We start from the raw sequence: 20,825 nt of genomic DNA, 5'->3' as shown, positions 1-20,825 counted from the left end.
TACATCACACCTGCACCTGCTGTCATTCTTGCCTCTCCAACTTGCTTATCCTTGAGCGATCAGGCAAGGGTGACTCATTGGGGAATTTTCAATTAGGATTCTCGGCCACACGGGTCCTGGTACCGCAACATCGCGGAAATCCACGATGTTGCAGTACCGTAATGGCACTCTATAGGCGCAGCCGCGCGTAATCACTCCCTCACTCCCGCGAATCTTAATTGAATACCCCCCTAATTCTTCAGCCTTTACCATGGGATTACTACATTTTTATTTCATATTTTCTTTTTAACCATTTTCTTATATTTTAAAACAAACGTGCCAAAGATGCGGGGGGGGGGGGGGGGGGGGGGAGCGGGTCAGGTGGGCGTGTGTGGGGCTCGGCAAATCACATCATGTGGCCCAACCCCTAAATGCACATTATTAGTTCTAGCCTATTATGGAAGGGGGCAGGGCCATGATGACGTGTGATTTGCGTCATAAGCCCCATCCCCACCATTTAATTGTGTCCAGGACCCGGGAGGTTGCCTTGCTCTCCCAGGAGCACGCTCATAAATTCTACAGTCTCCCAGACATTCCTGGAGAGGAGGCAACTATGTTTTAAAATGAATTTCAATTTATACCTCTCCGTCACAATTTGGCACCCCCCAAAAGCCTCACCCCCTAGGCTGCAGGCTGGTCAGCCTGTTGGATAATCAGTTCCTGTTAATGAAGGACTAGCTTGAGTGTAAAGGTACAAGGTTAGGGTTGGTACCTATAAGAGGCTGGTAGGTGGGGTCTAAGGGGTTTGTTTCACTTTCATTCTGATGCACACTGTATAAATACTTGGTTTTGCATGATGTGACTAGATGTTTTAATCTCATTTACGTCTAAAACCAATTCTCGCGTTTGCGCCGCCGGGCAATATTAAGCCACGAGTGCGTCTACTCACTCCATACTATTTTCTAGGATCACCCTTATTCCGTCCAGCTCCTTCCATTGGCCAGTTTAAACTTATGCTCCTCTGCAAATGTCACCCTACAGTAGTACTCCGCTAAGTGCATGATATATAGGCGTCCCTGCGCAAACTGAGGCGCACGCAGTTGGATGTTACGCTGTGCCCCGTAAACGAGGCATAGTCGTGTGTACAGAGAGTTGAGTTATTGCACAACTTGAGTCCTGGAGTCCAGTGACCAGGTATGAGGGAGCAGTGTCAGTGCTGTGCTGATCTCGGTGCAGTGTCAGTACAGTGCGGGGTTAGCTCAGTGTGCAGTGCCGCTCAGTCCTGCAGCTCTAGCCACGGGGAGAGGAAGCCTCTGTCAGGCGGATCACATCATCTGGAGGTTACAGAGCTCAGCCCGGGGAGTCTGCCCTGCAGCCGGTTACAGAACACTGACTGCAAGAGCCTGAGAATCCTCTGTCACCCGGAGCCCTCTTACAGGCATGTGTGCTACACATTACCATCATATACTGCCGGAGTCCTATACTGTCAGAGACCTGTGTGCTAGGCAGTGACATCATATGAAGCCATGCATTGCCATATGCGACTGTCTGAGCACCTTGTAAACAGCATCTGGTGAGTGTCACTCACCAGCTCAGGACGCAGCACCCAATAAGTGCCACCTACCTATACATCAGCACTTGCTCTGCACTTTATTGCCATATAGCTAATCAGCACTCCGGACACAACATCCATCAAAACTGTGACACCCATCTGCAGCCTGACGATTCAGGATGTTATATTGGCAGTGAGTCCCCCATCTATAAGAAAGTAAGGTCAGTTATACATCAGCCATCAAGATTCTTAGCACATCACCTGCTCTGCATGACACCTGCCATCCATGCCGAGGATACTGTCAGCGCCCAGGACACAGCACCCACTGTCACCTATCAACAGACAGGGCACAGCACCCAGAAGACGGCACACGTTCTTATCCATCATCAGCCAGGACACCTCACCCACTGTCACCCATCATCAGCCAGGACACAGCACCCACTGGCACCCTTTAACAGCCAGGGAACCCCACCCAGGAACTTATACCCGCTCTCAACCATCAACAACCAAGACACAGCTACCATTTGTCACTCAGTACCAAAACCTGTATCATCTACTCAGAACTTGGAGCAGAGCACCCACTGATTGTGAACAGCTATTTCCCCAGGTACTCCACCCACTGTATATCACACATAAGCACCCATTAAGTGTTACCAGTAGAGTAGACACTGATTCACCTATTCAGTTCAGTCTAGGACACAGTCACGGTGTGTCGCCCAATAGCACCTGTTGGCAGAGCCACCCAGCTCCATCTCCATCCTGGCTCCAAATCTGCAGCTGTCACTTTCTTGGTTACCTAGGTACAGCATGTTGCTCCTCCGCAGGGACCGCTTGCTCTTAGTCCTGGTTCTGTCTGCTCTCTTGGGGGCTGATATTTACTTCCACCTGTGGCCAGAGATTCAGATCAGACTCAGCCGGGGCTGTGACTGCAAGACCCATTCACCTGGCGTGAATACCACTGCAGAGACCGGACAGGGGACTACTAGCAGTCATATTGGCTCAAAACTCCAGCAGCTCTTTTCTCATCCTCTGTATCAGGAGCAAGGCACAAAATCCATACCCCAGGATTTACTGCTACACCCCCAGGAAACCATCCGCAACTACAAGAGAAGGGTCGCCAGCCTCAACAGGTAAGAAGACATTGTCTCACTACAACGTAAGTAGATACTTTAAACTCAATGTGACAGCCGTAAAAGATCCATTAGTTGTATCTAATTAACCGCATAGCGTGATCTAAAACATTTACCGTATATGACAATATGGCCAGTCTGAGTGGCATGAATGGTCTTTAACACCAAAACTTTACTTGATCATGATTTATATACAGTCTAGGCCAGTGTTGGCTAACCTGTGACACTGCAGGTGTTGTGAAACTACAAGTCCCAGCATACCCTTCCAGCAATAAGCTGCTATATATTTGCAAAGCATGCTGGGACTTGTAGTTTCACAAACACCTGGCGTGTCACAGGCTAGCCAACACTGGTCTAGGCCCTATATGAGCATCTGTTCCATTTCTGTCTGTTGCCAGATGCACAGTGCCCTGTCATTAGCTAAGTGCACGTCTATATTATGCTGAGACAGTATGGGTGGCTGTGGATATACCAAGACTAAATGCTGAGGAGGAAGCAACGGACAAGCAGAGGGAAACAGGGCAGCTCTCTAACTTCTGGTGAGCTTTGTTATCACACCATGCACAGGTAGCTAAAATCTGTAAGTATACATTGATATATAGATTTATATCATCATCATCATTTATTTATATAGCGCCACTAATTCCGCAGCGCTGTACAGAAAACTCACTCACATCAGTCCCTGTCCCATTGGAGCTTACAGTCTAAATTCCCTAACACACACAGACTAGGGTCAATTTGTTAGCGGCCAATAGGAAAGCATCGACCAGACATATCTTATTCTAATATACTATAACTAAACAATGTATGGAAGGGCTTCATCAGGCAGGTAAGTAAGCTTAGGCCCACTAATCAGTGCCTATATTCCTGCTCTCCTCACAATAATAATAATATTACTAATGGATTGTTTCCAATTAGTGCCTAATTAATAAGCCTGTGCTTAAGAAGAGAACTGGAAAACATGTCATGTTGCCTAACAACAATCCGTCATCTAATGCCAGGCTCAGATCACCCTTTTTATTTAACAGATTTCCTCTTTGTTTTTCTAAATAAAAAGTTTTCCAATATTTTTCTAATTCGCTTCAATTTCCACATCTGTACAAGTTGTCATTTATAGCCAGCACAGATGACGTAGGCAGGCAGCTTGGAAGCGTGATCTATGTTTGCAGAACAGCTGAATATTTTCAGCACCATATGTATTTCACATGTCCCAGGCAAGAAATATGGTAAACCCAGTTTCCCTGTATATGTCAGACAGAAAGGGACTCTTGCCTGGACACTATGGGGTTAAACTTTCCTGTCCAAATCCTTGAAATTGTTTGTCTAAGGATGTTCTGTCTATTTATTAATTTCAGCTGAATTACTTTTCATTAACTAGGTCCTAAGCACAGTGCGCTGACACCTGGATAATTCTACACATCGCCTGAGGGCTTAAGTCACATGGGGAATAGTTTAAATGACAGTTTTCTCACCAGTGAAGCTGGCCATACACATTAAAATTCCATCTTAAGATCCAGTCATTTGTAATCGAATTGTAAAATGTCAAAACGTGCCAGTGAGGATAGATTGAATACAATCAGGTGTAAATGTGTGAATCTGCGGGTAATAGAAAACTGGGGGGAAGCTGTCATTTGAAATGGGATTAAAGTCACAATCTGATTCTTCTTAATCTGATATTTTTGAAATATGCAAAGATAGCGTGTGTGCTGTCATTGAAAGCGTCTTGTTGTATATAAGGTGAATGATTAGCTCTGTATATTCATAGGACTGGAATTCCAGGTAATGTGCTACTTACCTGTTTAGTCATTCTGTAACTATAGACCTGCGAATCTGACTCCTTTCACAGTGAGCTAATACTCTGTTTATGATTGTCACACTCATCTTCCAATGGCAATAACCTGAACTGAATTTAATGATGTACTAAATGCCTTTATGACTGGGTCACATGTATATTCTAAAATGCTGCAATAGTCAGGAAGTTGCAGCATTCTACAGAGAGGACACTCTACGTTACGTCCGCTCATCATAACGTGGAAGAGAATGGGACATGTTGCGTGCAGCATTTAGACCAGTGTTGGGAACAGGAGGGCCAACATCGGCCAAGCGACCCTTCACCTGTGGCCCCCAGCCAGCTACACCCGATCTGACTTATTCTCTGCCTTATAACCAAGCTGATAATAAGTCTGAATAGGAACAACAGACCTCAGCATCAACTGCACAACCCTGGGAGGTCACATAACGTACCGAAAGAGGAGAGGGAGAGAGTGCAGTGTGCTCTGGCCAGTTTGATCCCCCTCCTTCCTCTGTGGGCATAGCAAAGTGGGGGAGGTCTTATGGGCAGGTGGTGGAGGTCTACTGGGCATGTGGAGATGTCTGCTGGGCAGACTGTTGGGCTTGGAGGAGCATGTGTAGGAGGTCTGATGGCCATAGAGAGGAGATCTGAGGGGCAGGTGGTGAGGTTTGAGGGGCATATGGGTAGGTCTGAGTTGCATGTGGAGGAGTACATGAGAGGTCTGAGTGCATATGTGGGTGCATTGTACAAGTGGGTGTCTGAGGGCATGTGGTGGGATTTTGGAGCACGTGGGAGCATTTAGGATGAGTGATGTGGATGTGTCATGGTAGTATTCAGGTTGTTGTTTTCATTCATGAAATGAAGGGTAATGTGCGCCCCTTTTGAAGGCTGGAGGGCTACACATTTACTTCTTGAAGTATATTGGGTTGTCCATCACTGATTTAGACAGAGGAACAGCATTTACCATTCACTTCCATGTAACTCTGAGTGAGCGTATCTCAGCCTACTCATCATCCTCATCACCATTTATTTATAGAGCGCCACTAATTCCGCAGCGCTGTACAGAGAACTCATTCACATCAGTCCCTGCCCCATTGGGGCTTCCAGTCTAAATTCCCTAACATACAGACACACACAGGCAACTCTCTTTAGAATCTTTTAAACTATATGGATAGAAAGAAATGTATCTAGTAAAAGTTGCATGAGGGCATGTACAAGCCAACCAGCTAGTCTTCTAGAGGTGAGAAGTGCTTTCATCTACAGCTAAACCACACAGCTGGGATATATGGAACTAGCTAGAATGGTGACTGATATTTTGCTACGTGATTTTACCCCCAGCCCATGGACTTTAATGGTGTTGCCATTTGTCTCAAAACAAAAAACAAGAGGTTATACAAAAATAATGACAAGTGACAAATTGTAGATAGTAGCAAGAAAACCTTGCGTCAATTGTTGTATGTAACACAAGTTACGCACAATTGTATTCTTAGCATTAATCTCTGTGCCGGCTGCTCAACTGGAAGCTCCTAAGCGATATAGTAACATTTTAACTTCTATTTCTGAGTAAACCAAAGCACATTGTTGTTGAATTTTGCAAATGGTTTATGTCACAACATAGAGAGAGCATTACAGGGGAAATGTCAAATGTTGGTTTTAGACCACCCTTGGTCATTGTCTTCTGCCTGGGTGAGCATGTTATAAGCTTATTACACTGCATACAGGGCCTGATACAAGCTGGAACGCCACACCCTGCTTAATGAATATAAACATTAAATATAGGACCCCCCCACACACACTTTACGTTTCAAAACCTCCAATATATATATATATTAATAATTGTCATCATCATCACCATTTATTTATATAGCGCCACTAACTCCGCAGCGCTGTACAGAGAACTCACTCACATCAGTCCCTGCCCCATTGGAGCTTACAGTCTAAATTTCCTAACACACACACACACATACACACACAGACTAGGATCAATTTGATAGCAGCCAATTAACCTACCATTATGTTTTTGGAGTGTGGGAGGAAACCAGAGCACCCGGAGGAAACCCACGCAAACACGGGGAGAACATACAAACTCCACACAGACACACACAGTCAAATCTAATGAATCTAGTTTTAAGCATATATATTAATGTTACTTAAAGGTTACCTGTTATTGGATAGCACTATTTGTATTTTGTATCTGTGTTCATTTAAAATAAAACATTTTCAAAAAGAGAACTCTTCATTGATTACTATAAAATGCTAAATTTTCAGGATATAACAATTTGCAAGTTTACACTTGAACCAGGACAATAGTCAGCCCTGTATATTCTGCCCTATCGTAAAAATGTGTTTAAAGAAAAATATGAGGAAATGTAGTTTTTCCCTAATAACACATTAGACTATTTCCTAGAGCTCTATGTAGTATATTTGAAGAGGTACATTTCTTAAATTTATTCCCATTTGGCTCAGTATCGGGTATCTGTGACATAGCACTGTCCCAGCGGGTCCTTTGTAAGCCCACGTCAAAACTATCTGTGCTTTCTACACTTCAATGTCACTGTCCCCAGCATAACGGAGCTTACAATCTAATTTTGCTGCACACAGCAGGGCCCAGTGTCATGTGACTTGTCCAAGGTCATGATAGCGATACTTCTTCAATGGGTAGTGATCAGATAAGATATATCATTATGGCTGGAGAGACAATAAATACACGCACAGGTGGGGTGTAGTATATGCTCTGAGTTTATCAAAACAAATCATCATCTATATATAATGTTTTAGTCACATAGACATTTTAGCACTGCGCAAACGTGAATCACAAAGTCCAACATCAGCAAATATTACAGAGAACAAAGAAACATATATATGTCCTGTGGAACTGGACATAACTGTTACACATCATAGTTGCAGTTCTTGTATATCCTTGAAACTTGCTAATAAAACTAAAGCCTATTGTGACTTGCAAAGCTGTAGGCCTGAACTCTAAACAATATTTTTCTGAACAAACCAAGTGAACTCTTTCAGTCACAAATGGCTGACATTGGGATGTGAATTTCAGCAAATCTATCTATCACAGTTATACTGTAACCTGCTGAATCCATAGCTACCTGTTGCCTCTAATTTCAAAGAGACATTCCCAGATTTGAAATATATTGTCCCTGATTTATAATGCTGACTAACTGGACAGTACAATTTCTCCTATTCCGTATACAGTATAACGTGCAGTTCTTGCTATCCTTTTTCCATGGATTTAATTGGTATTTATTAAAGAAGTGCAAGTCACTATTCTCCTATTTACAAGAGAATTTCATAAAAAAAGTGTTGTGAATTCATTATTTACCTCTCTGCTCCCCTATGAGGCCCCTGCTCTACCCTCTCAATGTACCTTGTCAATATTAGGTTCTAGCAGAGCCATCCTTGCATCTAGTACCATATAAGTAGTAAGAGTAGTACAATATTTGGGGATTTTCCCCTCTCTGCAAGTACAGGGGATGGAGATTCAGCATTCAGCCTGCGACATTGTTAGGAAACAGAGGAGGGTTTTTACTCATGACAGAAATATGTGGAAATAAAGGCTGAATTCTCAGGATAGAGGCGGAGGTCCCGTCCAGCTCTCGTCTGGCCTCACACCCGTCTACTACTAACGCCAACTGAACATAGTTTGGCATGCTGGGAAGTTCATCTCTGCGCTTCCTCCCTGGATCTCTTTACCCTTCAGCTGCTGTCTTCTTGGGGGAACGGGCTGCTTGGGGAGTCAGGATTGTTGGTCTGGAACATGATTCTTCAGTTGGTTCAGTAAAGGGATTTGTTGTAATGTGTTTTATATCCAGAGTTCACAATTAAAGGGTGGAATTTGGGTCTTGGATGGTGGATTTTTCATATTGTAATACCCTGGCGTAAAGCAAACAATGACTATTTTGTGGTGCCAACTAGACATTATCCCTACCTGTGTTTTGGTTCTGACTTGGGATATGAAGGGGTTACTTTTGCTTATCCTACATTCCTGTGTAGGATACCAATGTGCGTTACTTAGCAGTCAGGTTTATCAGCTGTCTGGGGAATTGAGGATTTTTTAAAATGGTTTCTGGGAGTGTGTACGAAGTCTTGATCTGTCCGAGCAGAGACAGACAGACAGGTGGATAAATTCAGCATAGTTTATTAATGGAACTTTGCAGGGAAAATTGAGGTTAATTATCTGTAACGTGTATTTCTTTTTAGGCTGCTTCTTAGTTGCAGCTGCTGCTGATATCCAGGTGTATTGCTGCAAATATAGTCAGAGTAGACATTAGGTGTGTTTTTTTAAGTGCGGCTTCTCTTCTCTTGTTCCTCAGGGGCATATTTAACAACTACCGATGGCAAAGTATCGTGCACTTACTGTTAAAAACACGTCCCTCTGTGTGTCCCAGCATATTTAAGAAGGGTGCATCGCAGCAGATATCGTGCATCCCTTTTGGTTTTTGGGAGCAGTCACCATTCTACAGTATGGTGACTGCTCCCGGCCGCAATCTAACAAGTTCTGAAAAATATTTTTTTTTTCGGAAACTTGTCAGCTGAAGCTGTTGTACATTATCATAAATGAAAAATGTCAGTGCTGTCAGCTCTGCTCCGGAGAGCAGAGCTGGACAGCGCATGTGTGGAGGGATCACATGATCCCTCCCTGTCACTCACCGCTCGCTCTCTGCAACTATAGTTGCAGAGACAGAGCGGAGATGTCTGTGTGCATGTGCAGTTCTTAGAACTGCACATGCGCAATTGATGTATGAAGAGGAGCGAAGAAGACCTGGAGGAGATCCAGAGACATCGCATTACGAAGAAACAGTGGTAAGTATGATTATTATTTGTTATCACAGAAACAGCAGTTTATCGGAACTGCTGTTTCTGTGTTGCGTTTATCATCAATTTGAGAACTAGTTTAATCCTTATCAATGCGAGAAGGATTGAAAACTATTTTTCACTTTATGAGAAGATTGATAAATGTGCCCCATAGTCTGCATGTAATCCTTTATATATCGGTTTATGGGCAAGTGGACATTAGCACTTCTTGTTATGTGGTCTAATTTTGACCCCTTCTATGTTCTTTACATTAATTATCACCCTGGCTTATAGTCTAGAGTAAAGTGATTGCAATCTGACATATTCTAACGGCCTTTGCAAATTTCCTATGGAGCTGAGCACAAAGCCTGTCAGTAGAACAGCTAACGCCATCTTCAATTGGCGTTAGCCGTCGGGGTAAAGCTTAAAATTTCGGGGCTTGATAAATAAGATGCTTTCACAGTCTCCATAGACAACGGCTGGGACTGCGATTTTTGATGCGATCCTCTTAAAATTAAATAGCTTTGTTACTTTAGCATGCTGTGATCACCCCTAACTGCAGCTTTCGGGGGATTTAGCGCCATCTGAACCTCCTTGGACTTTGTGCTTTGTGTCATTCGCGGTGTCTGCTCTTAGAGTAAGTTAAAGGGTAGTTAATGCTAAAGTAGTTGGTGATCACTTTGAAAGTCTGGCTTGTTTACGTTGGGTGGTGGTCATTTCAGTTATAACAAATGTGTGTGTTTTGTATATAGGTTAAAGTCTACAGACTGACAGATACTCTGTTTGGATTTCTTACGCACAGCTGGGATTATGTCAAGGCTGAGTGTATTCATGAATGACAAGACAAAAGCAGAAAGGCAGATTTTACGCAGGTTAAGCGCACAGGAGATAGCAGCCAAGCCTGGCCGTGTAAACACAGCTATGATCGTAATTCACAGGAAAATGACCAGCCGTTCGGAGAAAACATTGTTGATCATGATATTACCTGAAGTGTTTTACAAGTAGCTCAGCTCCACAAGAGTCATCCTCTAGATCTTGTACAAATTCTGTGCTTCCACGTAAGAAAACAACCTGGCCCCCCAGATTTCTGTGAGCTGTGTCCTGGAATCGTGAAATCAAACTGCAAATTGTCATGAAAGGTCAGTTGTCTTCAGGAAATGCCCAGCGTCATTACGTGGTAGCCACATGTTGGTGCCATGCTCAGATGAGCGAAACTGGTCTATGGAATATTTGCCTCGTTCTGCATTTGGCCACGGAACGTCACGCGTTTCTTTGGCTGCGTTTGGCCTTCAGTGTTCTGCATGCCATCTTTTTGGTTATTATATAATATTTTTAAATTTTTACTGTATGAGTGCCCAACACTTTTTCGTGACAATTCCATAAACTAATCACCCTTTCTGCAAAAAAAAAATAACACTTCTTTATGGTACCTTCCAGTCCTCCTCCCTCCAGTTTGCATGTTTGTATCTTTACTCTAGAAAACACTGACTTCCTGAATTATATACATTCCTTTGTTATGTTTTAATGTTTCTATCTTATCAATCCTGTGTCTTCTCTCCTCTAAGTGCTACATGTTCGGCTCTTGAAGTCATGCAGCCCATCCACCATTTTATTTGCCCATCTCTGATTTATTTTATTGAAGTCTTTTAGAAGAAGTGTCTCCATAACTCTACACAGTTCTCCAGGTGAGGTATTAAAGTGAACTATAATGTGGTAATGTAACGCATACTCGCCTACACATCGCCGCAACAGCATAGGAGGGCGCAAATCATCTAATTACGGCATTTTGACTCAGGGGCGGGGGCAGAGTTATGTGATTCTTGGTGAATCGCGTCACAGAGGCCCCCGCCCACTTCACTTGCAAGTCGCCAGGGTGCAGGAGAATGGCCGTAATGCCTGTTATGGTATGGACACAACAGATGAAGATCCTTTAAAAATTCTTTATTATCATAATAAAATTCAGTAATATTTAAAATATTATTTTTTTAATTTTGAAAACATATTGAATCTGTTGTTACACTGTTTTATACAGTATTTATTTAACTTTCTTATTAGTGGAACCGAAGCCCAAAACTTGGCTTTCAGTTCCAGGGCGCATGACCCTGGAACTGAACAGGGCCCTGTACTGCGACAAATTAACCCTTTCTGCCCCGGGCCAGTATTTCCTGGGAGCCTTGAAGGTAATTTTTTTTGTCGTTGTTAAATTTCAGCGATAACGGAATTTGTATCGCTGCAATAAAGTATATTTACCTTTCTCATAATCCACGGTACTCTCTCATAATCCACGGAACTCTCTCATAGTCCACGGATCTCTCTCATAGTCCACGGATCTCTCATAATCCATGGAACTCTCTCATAAGGTATATCTGCTACAAGATTCAACTGTGTAAGGATTTTCATTGCAAAACAGTCCGGAACACTGTGTGATTAATTAGCGCATTGACGCTTGCCTGTAGATGGTGACATCTTTTATTCATAGCCACTATATGGCCCTTTAAGATGTATATCACATACTTGCCAACTTTTCCTCGTTGGCTTCAGGGAGATCTGGGGGGAGTTGGGCGTGCGGGGGTGGGGCTTGACGAATTGCATCATTTTGGCCCCGCCCTCTAAAGGATTGTCACAATTTTGGACAATTAACATTTCGGGGCTTGATAAATAAGATATTTTCAGCCCCCATAGACAACAGCTGGGACTGCGATATTTGATGCAATCCTCTAAAATTAAATAGCTTTGTTACTTTAGCATGCTGCAATCCATACTTGCCAACATTTTAGATTTGGCTGCCGGGGGAAGGTGGGCGTGCAGGGGACGGGGCTCCGAAAATTGTGTCATTTTGGTCAAGCCCCCGTGACATAATATTTGCGTCATCATTGGTGGTTACCAGAGACGAGACAAGGTGCAGGTCAGATAGTTCTAAGAGGGCGTGTGGGAGAGTATTTTGATATGAGATTTAAAATGTATGAAGGGCTGGTGTTGAGGGGTTTGTAGGTAAGGGTGAGTAATTTGAATTTGATTCTGGAGGACACAGGGAGCCAGTGTAGGGATTTGCAAAGTGGTGCAGCAGATGTGGAGCAGTGAGAGGAAAATCTTGCAGCAGCATTTAGGATGGACTGAAGTGTGGATATATGGGTGTCAGGAATGGCAGATAGCAGGAGGTTGCAATAGTCAAGACGGGAGATGATGAGAGAATGGATAAGAGTTTCGGTAACATGTTGAGTAAGAAAAGGGCGTATTCTGGCAATGTTTTTAAGGAGGAGTCGGCAGGACAGGGAGAGAGTCTGGATGTGAGGAATCAAGCAGAGCAAGTGTGTTGTACTCCTGACTTTGAGGCTGTAATATACGCCTGAGACAATAGGATTCCATTCACTGCAAAGTTAGCAGTACAACAGAACATTGCTTTGCTGATCTTTGTTGAAGAAGTGTGCAGTTACCATCTGATGAGGTTGTACAATGACTGCAGGGTTAATTTGACAAACCATTGTCTAGATAAGAATGTGACCTTTGCCGGGGTGACCTCTTCTGGGAAAAAATCACAGGGCAGCTTGTTTATCGGTATTGACTGAGCACAGGGAACAGCTTATCTTTTTATATCTGTTTTTAATCCAAAATATTCTGTAACAAACTCACCTGAGCAGGCAGACCCACATTCTACATCCACACACGTGATTTACGTGGAAACGGATTTTCTATCAGTGTTGTCCATTTCATACATGTGTTACTGCAAAACTTGTTCAGTTATCTACATCTCAGGGTGACGATAGCAGAAAATTAATGGGAATAAAGCATTCAATAAGCAATATTTTCAAAAAATATTTTATTTAAGAAAAAAAATTATATTTTTTACAATAATTATTTTTCTTTTTATGTGGAACTGAAAATCCAAGTCTGGGCCTTAAGTTTCGCCTGTGCATGTGTAAACTGGCTAGCAGGGTCACACATGTACATATTCGCTCGGACTGGTGTGGCCAAATGGTAAGCGGGTGGGGCCATTTCCATAATTTTGGCCCGCCCCCTGGCAGAATCTTTATTTTGTATCGCATCATTTTGACACCCGACCTGCAGGATGCGGGAGACTTGCTTGCTCTCCCGGGAGTCTGGGAGACCTAACCGCAATTCAGGAGTCTCCCGGACAATCCAGGGGAGTAGGCAGGTACGATATATATTAAAAGTTGTCTTTAAAATTTGTATCTCCTGCCAAGACTTTTTGTGATCCTTGCGTTAAATTTTTTAAAGAAAGAAATTAAGCGTAAAAAATATTTGCATTGTTTAATGTAAACAATCATATAAAAGCCTTTTTTTTAGTTCAAGTTTAAACATAATTATGAAGACTTTGTCTATTTTTTTAAAAAATGACTCCAATATACTGAATCAGTTTTTGTGAATTCTGTGAAGTCTAGCATCACAAATAGGAACAATATGCATCTAGCACAAACATTTTGTGATCTAAATAATATTCAACATTTTGACCAGTTTATTATATTTCACAGCCTGTATTTGTGGTGGCGCACTTTACTATCGCTGTCTATGGATAAGTGGTTGCTGACGAGGGGGTAAATTTATCAAGCTGCGAGTTTCCGGCAGGTTTGAAAAGTGGAGATGTTGCCTACAGCAACCAATCAGATTCTAGCTGTCATTTTGTAGAATGTACTAAATAAATGATAACTAAACTCTTGATTGGTTGCTATAGGCAACATCTCCACTTTTCAAACCCGCCGGAAACTCGCATACATTTACTCCTAGGACTTCACCAGAATGTAAATATGATATATTTCAATAAACTGATATAATGGTTGCTGCTGGTTTAAGGTTTCCTGAGGAGATTGTCAGTGATTGGCTGCTGGAAAAACTACATCTCCCAGCATCCTCGAGTATCCGTGTATATTGGGAGAGAGTGACACAAATATGGCCGCCATACCGTTCTCTTCTGGTTGGATCAGCAGCATGGATGGACGCAGGCAGAGAGACAGCGAGACACATTTTATTATTATATTTTTTTTACCAAGATACAACTAGGTAAGAGACTGAGGGGCCTATTTAGCAAAAGCCGATAAGCCCCTTTGTTTTCCCTGTTTTTACTGGTAATGGGGCTTTCTTACTTTGTGCCCTATGTAGTAATAAAGTTGACCCCCATGACAAACTTATTGTCTCTGGCTATCGCTGTCCCCCTACTGCTGTGGGTTCGGCAAAATATATTAAATCGAGCAGTGAAAAAGTTTTAAGGAAATCACAATCATCATCACCATTTAATTATATAGCGCCACTGATTCTGCAGCGCTGTGCAGAGAACTCATTCACATCAGTCCCTGCCCCCATTGGAGCTTACAGTCTAAATTCCCTAACACACACACACACAGACACACACACAGGGAGAGACAGACTAGGGTCAATTTTGATAGCAGTCAATTAACCTACTAGTATGTTTTTGGAGTGTGGGAGGAAACCGGAGCACCCGGAGGAAACCCACGCAAACGCAGGGAGAACATACAAACTCCACAGAGAAATATATAGAAATTGTGTCTATGACCCGCGCCAAACCAACGAGGAATAGCAATATAGTCCACGTTCGCAGCTTTCAGGGATCAGTAAGGTCTCCAGTATCCCCTGACATACTGTATGTCAGACCAGCAAAACGACATTCCTCAGTGCAGAGTGCATCATAAATTTGGGGAAATAAAAATGAGGAGCGGCATATTGAATGTCATTGGTTAAAAAACGTTACCATCTAAGGAAAGCAGCGGACAAAATAAATTATTGATTATGCAAGTCATTTTAAAATGAGCAGGCCTATCATCCTTCTCCAGATAATACATTTTCTGGGCAGAGGAGTGCATAAAGAAACTGTCGGTATAATATAACTTATATATTATATCTACTTTATGTATATAAGCTTTTTTTTTTTTCTTTTTAAGACTTGAATTTAATCTTTTTTTTATAGCAGTGGAATCTGCCGGCTCACAGACACAATAATGGCTCAGTAGGATCAAAAGATGATAAATTAATTCTATAAATTAGTTTTTATAGCTGCAGTGGGTATAATTTTGATAAATAGGACCCAGAGTATTAGCTGCCACAAACACGTGTTCTGAGTTTGACAAACGGCAGCTTATATATTCATGTTGTTAGCTACAGTTAGTTTATTTTTGAGTGAGTGTGTGTGTGTGGGATTTATTGCTAAATTAATTGAATATAGCAATGGGAAGTAATAGAGTTATCAGCATTGTCACGAGCGCACTATCCGTGCCCATAACTTGGATGTTTACTATAAGGGTTTAAATAAACAAAGCTTCAGTACACAACCTTATACTCCCCTATCACAAGTCTAGCTAAACTACACCCCAAAGCGGGTCTCTCATTCATACATTTAATTACAATTAATTAATTGAATTACTGCAATAAGCCCCTGAGAATCTGTTACACAAATGTGTGTGTGATGTCCCAAGCACACACCACTAGGAAGTCTTGTTGAGTCTTGTTGCCAGGACTTCGGCTTCTACTCATTACACCACCATGCTAATTGTTTAGCCTAACCTTTAAATACCAATATCTTCCAGTCTTTACAATAAATAAACTTGAATCTATGTAGGTATCCTAGACTTATATCAAGGGGGGAATTTGGGTCGTTAGATGGTATCTCACAGATGTGGCGACACTGGTCTGTGACATGCATGTGCTGCAATTGCTCGCTTGCTTCCTGAGGCCATTTGTGCCATTTTAATCCACGCCAACCTTCCCCCCAGCCCCAGCCACCCTCAGTTTTTGTCAGTTATATCTTTATCTTATGGAAGAAAAAAGGTTCTTGGACCATCTGCACATGTTAGTGGGAGGTCTGTTGTAGTGATTGCTGCATGACGGAATGTTCAGGAGTTTCGGTCCTGTAGATTAAGGTGTGTTGGTGGATGTGTGTTTACCTGTGGGATGTATCGTATTCCGCTGGTGGTCCTCTTGGAGCTTCTTAGAATGTTGGTTAGTATCTTCTTGTTGGTACTGTGGAGAAAAGAGACGAAGGGACAGGGGAGAGAAGAGAGGGGGTCTTTCCTTGTTTAGGTCACTATATTGGTCTTCAATGGTTACCTTCTTGGTCGGTTCTTGCGGGTCTCTATCAGGATAAATATCTGTTGTTCTAAGACGTCGAAATCTATTTTCTGTGTAGGTTTAAGCTCTTTTTTTTGTTGGTTTATGGTTCTTTTGCCGACCCTAATAGCTCGCAATGTTTATAGCTGATATTGTTTGTGGCTCTAATACAAGAAGTAAAAGACAAAAAATGTCAATGGCTCTTAATGTCAGCAGCTTGTAGTGGTGTAAAGTGCACAGTGTGGCTGCTAGTTTATAGCTTGTAATAGGGTTTTTTTTATGAATGTCTATAGATCGTAATGTTAGCACTGTTTTGCTAAAAAAAACATAGAAGATCTTAAACCAACACAGAAATTAAATTTTTTTTAGGGCGCAAGGCTTTTGGGAGAGTGCAACAATTCTTGTGGGTGCAAAATTTTGCTAAGAAGTATAAACTGAAATAAATTTTTACGTATTCGAGAATCGTTGTTCTGCAAAGTAAAAAAAAAATGTAGTGGTTTTAATCTTGACATTTTCCCATGGTAATGGCTGAAGACAATGGGGCATATTCAGTTAGCTGTGGAGTGCCTCCAGAACGGTCATGGGGGTTCTCGGCGGTGATGTAACATTGTGGATTTCTCATTGCCCCTCATAGGGATGCGAGGAGAAATCCGTGATGTTGAGAGTTGGGGGGAACATCACGGCTAATTGAATATGCCCCAATGAGTCTTCCATTGGTGGGCGCTTCAGAAGTGCGTAGGGAAGATGAGGATGGCAGCACAGTGGCCTAGTGGTTAGCACTTCTGCTCCACAGCACTGGGGTCATGAGTTTGATTCCCGACCATGACTTTATGGAGTTTGTATGCTTTCCCTGTGTTTGTGTGGGTTTCCTCCAGGTGCTCCGGTTTCCTCCCACACTCCAAAAACATACTGGTAGGTTAATTGGCTGCTATCAAAATTGACCCTAGTTTCTCCCTCTCTGTCTGTCTGTGTCTGTGTCTGTGTCTGTGTCTGTGTCTGTGTCTGTGTCTGTGTGTGTGTGTGTGTATGTTAGGGAATTTAGACTGTAAGCTCCAATGGGGCAGGGACTGATGTGAGTGAGTTCTCTGTACAGTGCTGCGGAATTAGTGGCACTATATAAATAAATGATGATGATGAGGACAGGTACTGATGTAACTGCTCCCTCCCCCATCACATCTTCACCCTCAACAGCAATTGTTCATTCCTCCATTTTACAACACAGTTATGATAATAATGAAAATGAAATAAGTGGAAAAGATGGCCTTGAGGGACCCCAATGGGAAGTGTGAGGGGGGATTAGGAGGTGGAGATAGAGACGGAGAATGATCTGACCGAGAGATAATAGGTGAATCCAGAGAAGACTGTCTGGCCAAGGCCAATGGAGTAAAGGGTGTGTGCAGCAGAAGAGGGTGGTCCACAGTGCCAAAAGCGCAAATAGGTCACAAAGAGTAAGTACAGCGAATTGAATCTTGGACTTTGCAACTAGACAGTCATTGGTATCTTTGGTGAGGACAGCCTTAGTTGAGTGGGGGGGACAGAGGCCAGATTGGAGAGGGTCGCAAATAGAGTTGTCAGAGGAGAGAGATTAGGTGGTAGTTTGACGGTGAGGCAGGGTCAGGATGCCGGTGTAGGAAACGCTTGATGAGGTGGAGGCACACGTTAGGGGAGCGGAAGTAGAGAAGGTTATATTCTATTTATTAGTCAAATTTGATTGTAGGAAAATAACGTGAACCACATTTTTATTTGAGTGACATAGAGGTGTTTTATAAGAGAACATTTTTCACTCATAGCTGGTATAAAGTATGTTACAAAAATTTTAACCACATGTCTTCATTTGGGGAGCTCCATTGTGCCGCTGTGTGTGTGTATTTAGGGAGGGAGAGTTGCACTGTGCCGCTGTGTGTGTGTATTTGGGGAGTGAGAGCTGCACTGTGCCGCTGTGTGTGTGTATTTGGGGAGAGAGAGTTGCACTGTGCCGCTGTGTGTGTGTATTTGGGGAGGGAGAGTTGCACTGTGCCGCTGTGTGTGTGTATTTAGGGAGGGAGAGTTGCACTGTGCCGCTGTGTGTGTGTATTTCGGGAGTGAGAGCTGCACTGTGCCGCTGTGTGTGTGTATTTGGACAGTGAGAGTTGCACTGTGCCGCTGTGTGTGTGTATTTGGGGAGGGAGAGTTGCACTGTGCCGCTGTGTGTGTGTATTTGGGGAGTGAGAGTTGCACTGTGCCGCTGTGTGTGTGTATTTGGGGAATGAGAGTTGCACTGTGCCGCTGTGTGTGTGTATTTGGGGAGTGAGAGTTGCACTGTGCCGCTGTGTGTGTGTATTTGGGGAATGAGAGTTGCACTGTACCGCTGTGTGTGTGTATTTGGGGAGTGAGAGTTGCACTGTGCCGCTATGTGTGTGTATTTGGGGAATGAGAGTTGCACTGTGCCGCTGTGTGTGTGTATTTGGGGAGTGAGAGTTGCACTGTGCCGCTGTGTGTGTGTATTTGGGGAGTGAGAGTTGCACTGTGCCGCTGTGTGTGTGTATTTGGGGAGGGAGAGTTGCACTGTGCCGCTGTGTGTGTGTATTTGGGGAGGGAGAGCCGCACTGTGCCGCTGTGTGTGTGTATTTGGGGAGTGAGAATTGCACTGTGCCGCTGTGTGTGTGTATTTTGGGAGGGAGAGTTGCACTGTGCCGCTGTGTGTGTGTATTTGGGGAGGGAGAGTTGCACTGTGTCGCTGTGTGTGTGTATTTGGGGAGGGAGAGTTGCACTGTACCGCTGTGTGTGTGTATTTGGGGAGTGAGAATTGCACTGTGCCACTGTGTGTGTGTATTTGGACAGTGAGAGTTGCACTGTGCCGCTGTGTGTGTGTATTTGGACAGTGAGAGTTGCACTGTGCGCTGTGTGTGTGTATTTGGACAGTGAGAGTTGCACTGTGCCGCTGTGTGTGTGTATTTGGGGAGTGAGAGTTGCACTGTGCCGCTGTGTGTGTGTATTTGGGGAGTGAGAGCTGCACTGTGCCGCTGTGTGTGTGTATTTGGGGAGGGAGAGTTGCACTGTGCCGCTGTGTGTGTGTATTTGGACAGTGAGAGTTGCACTGTGCCGCTGTGTGTGTGTATTTGGGGAGTGAGAGTTGCACTGTGCCGCTGTGTGTGTGTATTTGGACAGTGAGAGTTGCACTGTGCCGCTGTGTGTGTGTATTTGGGGAGTGAGAGTTGCACTGTGCCGCTGTGTGTGTGTATTTGGACAGTGAGAGTTGCACTGTGCCGCTGTGTGTGTGTATTTGGGGAGTGAGAGTTGCACTGTGCCGCTGTGTGTGTGTATTTGGGGAGGGAGAGTTGCACTGTGCTGCTGTGTGTGTGTATTTGGGGAGTGAGAGTTGCACTGTGCCGCTGTGTGTGTGTATTTGGGGAGGGAGAGTTGCACTGTGCCGCTGTGTGTGTGTATTTGGGGAGGGAGAGTTGCACTGTGCCGCTGTGTGTGTGTATTTGGGAAGTGAGAGTTGCACTGTGCCGCTGTGTGTGTGTATTTGGACAGTGAGAGTTGCACTGTGCCGCTGTGTGTGTGTATTTGGGAAGTGAGAGCTGCACTGTGCCGCTGTGTGTGTGTATTTGGGGAGTGAGAGCTGCACTGTGCCGCTGTGTGTGTGTATTTGGGGAGTGAGAATTGCACTGTGCCGCTGTGTGTGTGTATTTGGACAGTGAGAGTTGCACTGTGCCGCTGTGTGTGTGTATTTGGACAGTGAGAGTTGCACTGTGCCGCTGTGTGTGTGTATTTGGGAAGTGAGAGCTGCACTGTGCCGCTGTGTGTGTGTATTTGGACAGTGAGAGTTGCACTGTGCCGCTGTGTGTGTGTATTTGGACAGTGAGAGTTGCACTGTGCCGCTGTGTGTGTGTATTTGGGGAGTGAGAGCTGCACTGTGCCGCTGTGTGTGTGTATTTGGGGAGTGAGAATTGCACTGTGCCGCTGTGTGTGTGTATTTGGACAGTGAGAGTTGCACTGTGCCGCTGTGTGTGTGTATTTGGACAGTGAGAGTTGCACTGTGCCGCTGTGTGTGTGTATTTGGGAAGTGAGAGCTGCACTGTGCCGCTGTGTGTGTGTATTTGGGGAGTGAGAGCCGCACTGTGCCGCTGTGTGTGTGTATTTGGGGAGGGAGAGTTGCACTGTGCCGCTGTGTGTGTGTATTTGGGGAGTGAGAATTGCACTGTGCCGCTGTGTGTGTGTATTTGGGGAGGGAGAGTTGCACTGTGCCGCTGTGTGTGTGTATTTGGGGAGGGAGAGTTGCACTGTGCCGCTGTGTGTGTGTATTTGGGGAGGGAGAGTTGCACTGTGACGCTGTGTGTGTGTATTTGGGGAGTGAGAATTGCACTGTGCCGCTGTGTGTGTGTATTTGGGGAGTGAGAGCCGCACTGTGCCGCTGTGTGTGTGTATTTGGGGAGTGAGAATTGCACTGTGCCGCTGTGTGTGTGTATTTGGGGTGGGAGAGTTGCACTGTGCCGCTGTGTGTGTG

At 43.9% G+C, this 20,825-nt stretch overlaps 1 protein-coding gene across 1 annotated transcript in view; it reads left to right on the top strand.

Moving 5' to 3' along the window:
- The first annotated feature begins 834 nt into the window (after positions 1-834).
- The window catches only part of FAM20A (FAM20A golgi associated secretory pathway pseudokinase), a 46,006-nt gene continuing 26,015 nt past the window's right edge, over positions 835-20,825 (top strand). Inside the window, exon 1 of the mRNA XM_075177949.1 lies at positions 835-2,661. Within this exon, the coding sequence (XP_075034050.1) occupies positions 2,339-2,661 (323 nt within the window). The 5' untranslated portion in view covers positions 835-2,338. The remainder of the gene's footprint in view (positions 2,662-20,825) is intronic.

The sequence above is a fragment of the Mixophyes fleayi genome, chromosome 6 (assembly GCF_038048845.1).
Source record: "Mixophyes fleayi isolate aMixFle1 chromosome 6, aMixFle1.hap1, whole genome shotgun sequence".
NCBI lineage: Eukaryota > Metazoa > Chordata > Amphibia > Anura > Limnodynastidae > Mixophyes > Mixophyes fleayi.
This window is presented reverse-complemented; position numbering and strand designations above follow the sequence as displayed.